The sequence below is a fragment of the Corylus avellana genome, chromosome 1, assembly GCF_965113065.1.
Source record: "Corylus avellana chromosome 1, dhCorAvel1.hap1.2, whole genome shotgun sequence".
Classification (NCBI taxonomy): Eukaryota; Viridiplantae; Streptophyta; class Magnoliopsida; order Fagales; family Betulaceae; genus Corylus; species Corylus avellana.
This window is the reverse complement of record NC_142490.1, coordinates 22,187,160-22,196,873: the sequence shown is the minus strand read 5'-3', so window position 1 is coordinate 22,196,873 and position 9,714 is coordinate 22,187,160. Positions and strand designations below refer to the sequence as shown.

The following is a 9,714-nucleotide window of genomic DNA, read 5'->3' as shown; positions in this document are numbered from 1 at the left end:
TGAACTCTTTGAATGATATTGTTGAAATCAAAAGAACTTCTGCTATTAGAAAAAAAAAAAAAAAATCTGATTATTTGTTTGCAAATACTTTTCGGAGATTTAAATGAATTGAGAGCAAATAATTAAATAGAGTATGAGTGATAGGATATTCTTCATTACAAGGCATGCATCTCCAAGGGATATTCTGCATGTCAAAATTGGAGAATGTATGCCAAGAGACATTAATTTACTTGGTATGCTAGACTTTAATGAGCTTTCGATAGAATGGAACAACAATTTTTAATGAACACAAGCTTTGTTCTTTATAGTTTATATACATGCTTTAATTTGTTTGATATTCCAACCATCATGAGTTTAATTTGAAAAATAAGGAGTTTTGTCTTCAAATTAAATGTTACATGTAGACGAAAGTATCAAAAATATGAAATTTCTATGTCAGTTCTGATTCTTGTCTATTCTATGTGCTTACAAGCAAAGAAGATCAGACCAATGTCATGTTAAATAGGAATCCTCAGCTATATTGTTATATATAAGCACTAACTTGCATCATTCAAGAAGCCAAAATATATGGTTTTCCTAGAAAACAAAACCTGCATGAAGAAATAAGAAGCTAGTGTGGTTCTTAACCCCCATCCCTAAAAAGGGTACAAAAGAGAAAGGAAAAAAAATGAAAATTGATGGATTAAAGAACTCTGGATTCTGAATAATTTTGCCAATTGATGCTTTAATGCCTTGATTCCTCGCCAAATACTCCTGTGTTGCAAATTGGGTATATCTGAAAAAAAATATTGCACTTACCATGATTGCAATATTTTGAATACAGGGTATGGATTCCATCTGTTTTTCATGAAACTTCAACAATATTTTGAGTTTGTGTTACATATCTTAATCAACCAGGTGTGGTTGCTCTTTAAGCATCAATAGTCTCACTCTCAACTTCAAAACTTTCATGAATATTGAATTTTCATCATTTAATGAATTAAGTTAAGTAGATAAACATAAATGAGTTTAGTGTTGAAACTTTCATTTGTTTGGTGTGTGACTGCATATATATAGGGGTTTGGAAGGGAAGGGGAGAACACTTTCCTACTTCTAACAAATTTATTTCATCCAGTAAAACCAAGGCCCAGTGAAAGTGCTTCTACTGCTTAATAATAGAATATCATCACACAAAAAAACAAAATTGCAATTACTTGGTTAAAAAAATGCAAATAAACGACATTGTAAGTAAAATGATATGACAAACTATATATATATATATATATATATATATATATAGCAACCTCGTAAGTCATGTTATCAGGATCAACATTGTCTTGCCATGTGACCTGCAACAACACACGTAGAAGTTAAAATGCTTACTCAGCTTTTGGCATCAAGACATCAGATTCTACCCCCAAAAATTAGCAATTGCAATTGAAAACAAACAAGTACGAGATTCTAATTAAAAACAACTGAAATTTAGGGTGTGTTTGTTACCCGAAATATGTATTCCATTAGAAAAAAGAATAACTTTAGCTACAAATTGAAGAAGGTGGAATAAAATAGTTTTGATATTAAAATATACATATACTAAGTCATTCAAAAGTTTGAAGTTTTTTATGATCTCACATGTTTACGAACCTTCCTGCCTTTTATGCTTTCATATGCGGGCTGTTACTTGACTAATAATGTTTCTCTTAAATTGTTGCCAAAATTAAGACGATTAAGGGTGCTCTCTTAATAGAGATTACACATCTGAGCTACCAGAATCAATTGGTGATCTGAAGCATCTAAGGTTCCTCAACCTTTCTCATACTCAAATAAGAAGCTTGCTTGAATCAGTAGGCACTCTTTACAATTTTCAGACATTGATAGTGGTCTATTGTTCTTCTCTAAAGAAATTGCCTTCAACGTTTGGAAGCTTAGTCAACCTACGACATCTCAACATTGGAGGAGCAAATGCATCGGAAGGAATGTCTCCGCAAATATGTAAATTAACTTGTCTCTAGACATTGCCTCATCTAATTATTGAAAAAGCTAGTTGTTATGGGGAAAAAGTACTAGGGCCATTGTCGCATCTCCATAAGACACTTTGCATTTCAAGATTGGAAAATGTGATTAATCCTATTTGTTAGTTTTTGTTGGCTTAATTCGGTTCCAAAATGCAGAGGTTGCTATCCACAGGCTCAAACACTGATATAGAATGCTCAGAATCCAATCTTCACTGTTCACAATGAGAATTCACGTGTCATGAACATTCCTACAATTCAACTTAATCGGACCGCAAATGCTCAGAAATTTTTGCCCCATAAATTTTTGCCTGAAATGATGTAATGAATCAGGGAGTTAGTTCAACTTATGATTGTCCAGGCGTTCTCTGTTTGCATGCATGTGAGGGATTAGTTCTTTTATCTTTTGCTTTTCCATATGTGGTCAGGTGCATATGAGTGTTTAAGAGTTTTAATTTGTATCTTAAGCGATGGTTTAATTGTGAACTTTATTATACTTGAAGCAAAGTTGCTTCTATAATTGAGTTTCTGAATTTGATCTTTATAACAGTGTGTATTGTAATTTGATTTAAATATATTCACCTTCCAGGAAAATCATTGATTTGGTTTTTGTCTCATATTTGGAACAGTTTTAGTGTTTTGAAGATAATATATCATTAAACTAAAAAAGGATGTCCTAAACAACAATGAAAAGCAGGAATTTGAAATAATGATTTGACTTCATGTTTTATGTCGTTGAAGAGAGAAGAATTGAAGGGTTCCTTGTTGACACTTAAATTTACATTTTTCTTGGTGGTTATTTTCCGCCTTATCATTGTGAGGTTGCTTGTGCCATTTGAAATGTTTTTTTTCAGCCAATTTGGGTTGTCTTGGGTCATGTCTAGATGAGTAGTCGATTTGTATGCTTGACGATAGATTGTTGGCAACATTTAGTGTGTTACTATGTGAAAGATGGTGCTTTCAACTTTCGTGTCTATGAAAGGAAAGTAGTGATAGAAATTTTGAAGACTATGAGAGGACTTTAGAGGAAATTAAGTTTTTATTTTTCAACACATTGTATTTTTGGCAATTGCTTTTGTTTATTTTTTTAGTGATTAGTTATCATGATTTTCTTATTTTCTCTTACTAGCTAGGTGAGCTTCTCTTATATATTTTATGTTTATTACGGGTCGCCTTACATTTTTAATGATATTTTGATTATTTCTCAAAAAAAGAAAAGAAAAATCACCTTATCATTATATGTAAACGAGCTTGATGAAAACTATCAGTGAGTGTACTTCCTTTTTCACTGAAAACATTTCATAGGTATGATAACATATTGCATTGGAATGAGGATTTGTTGCACTTGGGTATTTGAATGTCGGCACCTTCATAGAGTGAGCGAGCAAGGCTCATCTGCCAAAAGCCCTACCTTGGGCACCTACTTAGGGCAAGTGAACGGTGAATCCTGCAGCCCCTTTTCTATAGGATTGTCCGAATTACTATCAATTTTATCCAATTTCAATTAGTCTTTAATATTTAGAGCATGCTATTGATCAAACACTGGAAAACTGGCTAATATTAGTTTTTTTGTGACAATGACCAAACTGTTAAGTACGAATATCTCTTCCCCTCTTGAATTTTCCACAAAGTACTGCAGCTTGGGTTAATGTGCATCTTGAACTTTGGCAGGTTTTTTTTTTTTTTTTTGGGTAAGAACATCCATTCAATCAAAAGAGATTACAACAGAGAAACAAATACAAGCTAATCTGAAAAACCCAATCCAAACAGACCCCTAGTACCTCAGTGTTTATTCATCCAGAGTTCAAACATTATGAGTGGTAATATTAGTCATATTGCAGTCCTCAATTTCTGGACAAATGGGCTTGGATGAGGGAAACAATAGTCTTGGAGGAGAAGGGAAGAAGATATCAAGATTCACCAAAAATAGTGCTAGAAATTTTTTCTCTTATTTGCAGTTCATCAACTAGCTATGATTCTTTACAATGCCTAAAGGCCACATCATGTGTCAATTAAATTAGGCACAATTTGGTGAAGGATTGAAACTTTGGGTTGCAGAAACTTGCGACTAAATCTTTATCTAATTACAAAAGAGAAAATTATAACTAGTTCCTATTGAGCCTTGGAACTTGGAGCTTGTTTCCAAATTATCTAGGGTAATGAATTTTTATGCCAGGATCTTTTTGTGCAAGAAGTCAAACTCAAGGACCACCTGAAGCATTTGTTTGATATAATTCACAAACATTATCAAAACCTGTCTTTATAAGATGTTCCATACACAATAAGGTAAGGCACGGTTCGAACAACGGTGTCGATCGGTACTGCAAAGTTAACACCAGATGATAATCCTGTACCTGTAATAATACAATGAAAAATCAAAAGAATTCAAACTTTGACCTAAAGTGGTTTGTTTTAGCATCTTCATTATATTTTATATCATCATGAAGATAAGGTTTGATAATTTCAAAGTTTTCTGATGATATATGTAATTTTAACTCTCATGTCTAAAGGGGAGAGAAATCATATGCATGGCTTCCATTTCTAGAATACAATTAAAGAAACAAATAAATGAAGAAGCATCTATTCACCTTTGCGAGTAAAAGTTGCTGTATTAACTCCAATAACATGGCCGTGTGAATCAATTAACGGCCCACCTGAATTACCTGTAAAGATTCCATCAAAGAAGATTGAAAATTGTCTGATTCTGATAAATACAATTTGTTTGAGTTTAACAAATTGCAATGCCTCACTGTTTGCAGGGTAGCATAAAACATCCCTCAGTGATAGCAAAAATTAATGGTCACATACTTTTATATGATGGCCTGAACCGAACACATATGATCTTCTCCACTTAATAGAAAGAAAAGACGACGACAATCAACAGGTTCATAAGAATGAAATATATTTGACAGGAAAATGAAATTTACCTGCATTAATAGCGGCATCTGTTTGAATAGCTCCTCGAATAGCCTTTCCATTTGGTGAAGGTATCTCCCTTCCTAATCCACTGACTACCTGCAAGACTCAATTAGCCAGTACATAGATGTTATGTTTTTTACTATTGTAAATCCGTTTTGTTAGTTTGTTCACATTAGAGGACCTACATCAAAAGAATCTCCTGATAATTCCGTAAAAGAAAACAAGTTCAAAGCTAAACCAGTTCTTGAGATTAGATTAGATGAAGGAAAGAAAAAAAAAAAAAAAAAAAGATAACGAACTTTATCAATTGATTACGACCTCGCTTGGGATATCAAGTGCATATCAGTCATATTACAGAAATTACCCCAGTTGTCAGAGTGTTCTCATATCCATAAGGATTTCCAATGGCAAAGCAGCTCTGACCCACATGTAAATTTTGAGACATGCCAAGAACAACAGGCTTTAATTCATACCCTTCAACATCAACCTGCATATGATATTAAGTTAGCCATCACAAAACAATTACTGCATTGGGAAAATCTTAAAAGCACTGCTAAGCCTATTAAAACATTCACATTCATCTAGAGCTTGGCTTTAAAGGTGAACATGCATTGGTCTATTACTGAGCCAATATTAAGCCAAGCTTAAGTAGCTTGGTTTCATATCACAATCCTACTCCCCATGTTATCTCACACAAAGATAAATTAGAAAAACACTTAATATTCAATTTATCACCAAAATCATGCTAAAGGTCCCGCATTCAAATCCTGGACACACGAGTTTCAGGTTTTGATGTTGGGGATTGGAGGTGTGCCGGGACCGGCTTCTTGGTTATCTGAGCAATGCCTGCGAATCTGTAGCCCATTTTTTGTCTTCTAAGAAATGAATAATGTAATAGCCAAATCGTGAAATTTATTTGATACACAACTTATCTTTCAATTGACTTCAAATACGACCAACTCATCATGACCTTGGTGATGCTTAATTTGAACTTCTAACCTAACTAAAAAACTTTCCTCCATAACTAAACCTTAAAGTTGAGATTTGCTGTCAATGCATCTCTAAGATAAGTTTATGCCATCTAGCATTAACTATTGTTTACATCAAGCAAGAAATTTTCTCAACTCTTTCCTGTATTCGAATGTGTACTTCAATATAATCTGGTGATAAGGTGAACAGCATTAGGCATAATGAAGCACCTCTGAACCTAAGAACAAAATGCATAAGGTGAAGTAATATATATATCCATGCTGCCACTACGTGTTTCTCGTCTGTTGCTACCTTAGGTGAAGCCCATGCTGTGATACAAGCTTTTCAAGGCTACTTTTGTTTTTCTGTTTTCTTTTGTTAGTTGCCTTATTTGTAGTGCACTTTATTGTGCACATTATGTAGTTCGATGGGCAGCTTCTAACCTTGTGTTCGGAAGCATTCCTAATTGGTCTCCCATTCTCTCTTCCATTCGGATCAAGAATGGGAATGGCCCACCTCATGTACCCTCATATATATATCTCATTTTAAGCCAAAATGTAACCATTATTTCTTCTTTTCCAGCCAACTGATCATGTCACTTGTTTAGATGAGCCTTCCAAACACTTATCACAACATGACTCATTAATATTTTGAATCTAATAATAGGCATATTAACGCTTTAGTTGTTGTCAGCCACTTATGAACCATTGTGTGGTCAACTACCTCTTTATGTTTCACAGAGGCACTGAAAGTAATCAACACAACCAACTATGGAAGTTTCCCTTGAAGAGCTAACTCACCCTTCTGCAGAATATATGTGCAAACAGATGAGGGACATAGACTTGTTATTTTTATATCAGTCAAGTTAATAAAAATTTTTATTATTAGGTCCTTTCTTTCTTAACTAAGAGTTCACTCCCACACCTTCAAATTTTCTTTGTGCATACATTCCACATCTGGAGCTGCGAGGAAGAAACTAGGCACACATCTTACACCCTTTTGCATTTAAAGCTTGCCATGTATAACACATTTCAGGAAGCCTATTAAGGTACAACATTAATAATTTGCAAATGACTAAACAACTGCTTTTGGGGATTAAAATCCAGGAAAAGAATTGATCACTTGAAGTGTTACATCAGAAGAAAAATGCAATCATTCAACAAAAGAACAGAAAAAAGTTAATTTATCTGAAGCATTTTAGTGCCTCTCTAAAGCATCAGCAGTAATTCTTGGAATTCTCCTTAAGTTTATTGCAGCCTTTTTCTTGTGAGAAAGTGTACTTTGTCTATATCAATGATAATAAGCGTAAGTAATTGAAAAGAATTTGAACAATAATTTTATTAAATACCTTAAGGACAGCCAGATCATATGCTGGATCAACACCAACAATCTTTCCCTCCCTGTAAAAGCCATTGCCTCTAGCATCTACTAGGTAAATCTGTAAAAAGAACATCAAGAAAGCATTGTTACTCAGAAAAAGGTTAATAAAAATGAATAATAATTTTATCTAGTCCACTCATTGCCGCATCAGAAGAAGTGAAACAACAATGGAAATATAATAACTAGAAGACGAGGACTAAAACCTTACAACGGTGTAATCCACTCCCGTCTGTAGCCAATTTAGCTACAACGTGGTAATTTGTGACCTGTCATACACAAAAGAATCTTAATAGCATTGGAGGGAGCATCCAATAAGTTATAAGAGAATATCGAGCAGCATTTCTGATTATGCATGTAACTAATAATAATCTTTCAATTTTCGGGAGAAACGTATGCATGCAGGTACATGTGTAAGTAACAGCTGCAACACTGGATGTGAGGATTTTACCAAGAATTTATCTCGTGTAAATATATTCAATTTTCAGGTCTTTTAGGTGAGTTAAATCATCAACACAACTCAGGTGTTGCATAATGTTTTCTTCTGCAAAGATAATATTTGTTTAGGGAACCCAGATTCAACTCAGAAAAGAATACATGCATTGATACTGAAGTTAGCAGATACAGAAAACAAAGAAGCAAATGCATATAACACTACAAGATGGATTCAAATACCAGAACAGAAGAAGAGAATGCTTACAATGTGACCAAACTTATCCCAGATGAAGCCCGAACCTGTCCCTTCAACTTTTGCATTTTCATCCTCAATGAGATTGATGTCACCGGAAGAGTTCTTGGGACTTTTAACTATTTCAAGGTCTTTAATGTAAACAACAGAAGGTGATGCCTCCTACAAGAAGTCAAATATAATGATGAAGATGAAACTTATATAAATATGTGTAGAATAACTACACCTCCTCCCCAAAAAATAAAAAGCCTAACATCATAAGGACAGAATCAGAAATTTGATTAACATTCAGTTTGTCTTGAAGAAACTTTTTTTTTTTTTTTTTTTTGATTTGGCACCGGGTATTTGGAGCTTCGCTCCGACTAATTCCAGCGGTGCACAGGCCCTCGGCAAGGAGTTTTCCGCAAGTGCATCTCGGTTAATTTAAGGGGCAAACCCCCAGTCTGATGGCCCTAAGAAGCAATTTACACTTAGTGGGTTTTGAACCTAAGACCTTGAAGAACCCGTAAGAGAGGTTTAAACATTACCTCTCGACAAGATGGTGTACAACCCAATCACCCCAACTCTTACAATCTCATACTTTCAGTATATTTATACACCCAAACACACTATGAAAGCACCCCAAAATACCTTGGATCATACCTTTACAAGAGATAGAACCCTTGTAGAGAAAACCTTTTCATCTCTCTTTTCTCTTCTACGTCTCTCTTTGTATCTAAGACCATACAATGTGTATATAAGCCATTAGAAGAAAAAAAAGATCACTCACTAGTGAATCACAATTATGGTCTATCAAACACATTCCTACATTTTCAAGAATGTCCCTTCATGTCCTCAAGAGGTAGCTCAATCGACTGGAACCACGCCTAATGAAGCGGAAGTCACTAGTTCGAATCCCCCTCCCCTGTTGTGTGGACATGTCAAAAAAAAAAAAAAAAGTTCCTTAACAAAGAAGAAAATGTCAAATACAAGATTATGAACTATTGTGCTTATTATTGTTTTGATTGGGTTTCTGTTCTGTTTTTTTTTTTTTGTGGCTTTTCCCAACAACCTTCAATGTGCTACTCAAGGTTAATTGATTAAATTCCATTATTGATTAACAAATAATTAAGGTTCCTATTCTATAATGTTTGCGCAATTATTCAACAATATATATACATATATTAAAAAAAAATAAAAAAGAACAGGAGACCACATAAGAATTAAGATAAGTGACCTAGAGCATATGGACAGCAAATAATTGATGACTCTCTAACCCACTTGCGAAGTAGTCATGAATATTAATTATTTGTGAAAAAAAAAAAATACAAAAACCCTTACCCATCAAATTATTCCAATCAATGACAATAGAAGCCAAATGGGTGAAAGAAATTACAATCAGTTTTAGAGAACCATTAAATTTGTCCACAGAAAAACAACAAATGCAGAAACAGTGAGACCTGGAAGAGACGCATGACTCTGTCTTCTTCTTGCTGAAGTTCATCTAGTTGCTGCTGCTGCTGGGCAAGTGCAAGGTGAATTGAAAGTGGAGAGGAACTGGGATTACTGAAACTGATCAAGGAAGCCATTAAAACGCTTGGACCAAAAACTATTGCCCTTCGGCTTGAAAGGAGGCTCTTATTCTGTGAAGAATTTAAGGATGAGGTGGCACTGTGGACTGGAGAGGAGCTCATCTGACATAGAGAACTCAACACCATCACCATGTTACTTCTTTCTTGCACGGGTGTCGGTCCAACTGTCCAACTGATAAGTGTTTCAGAACCAAAGCCT

At 34.5% G+C, this 9,714-nt stretch overlaps 1 protein-coding gene across 1 annotated transcript; it reads right to left on the bottom strand.

Moving 5' to 3' along the window:
- Nucleotides 1–3,718: 3,718 nt before the first annotated feature.
- Nucleotides 3,719–9,704, bottom strand: DEG5 (DEGP protease 5). The gene is made up of 8 exons (XM_059582465.2): nt 9,384–9,704; nt 7,957–8,106; nt 7,463–7,525; nt 7,228–7,317; nt 5,275–5,397; nt 4,919–5,006; nt 4,580–4,654; nt 3,719–4,345 (listed from the first exon to the last, which is right to left on the bottom strand). Exons 1-8 carry the CDS (start codon nt 9,645–9,647, stop codon nt 4,239–4,241), a joined length of 960 nt encoding a protein of 319 aa, XP_059438448.2. The 5' UTR covers nt 9,648–9,704; the 3' UTR covers nt 3,719–4,238.
- Between the last annotated feature and the right edge of the window lie 10 nt (nt 9,705–9,714).

Coding starts and splice junctions, on each gene's coding strand:
- DEG5 (XM_059582465.2), bottom strand. CDS start 9,647: ATGGTGATGGTGTTGAGTTCTCTATGTCAGATGAGCTCCTCTCCAGTC. Junction 8,107..9,383: donor GAGTCATGCGTCTCTTCCAG/GTCTCACTGTTT, acceptor GACTTCTTGTAG/GAGGCATCACCTTCTGTTGT. Junction 7,526..7,956: donor GGGATAAGTTTGGTCACATT/GTAAGCATTCTC, acceptor TGTGTATGACAG/GTCACAAATTACCACGTTGT.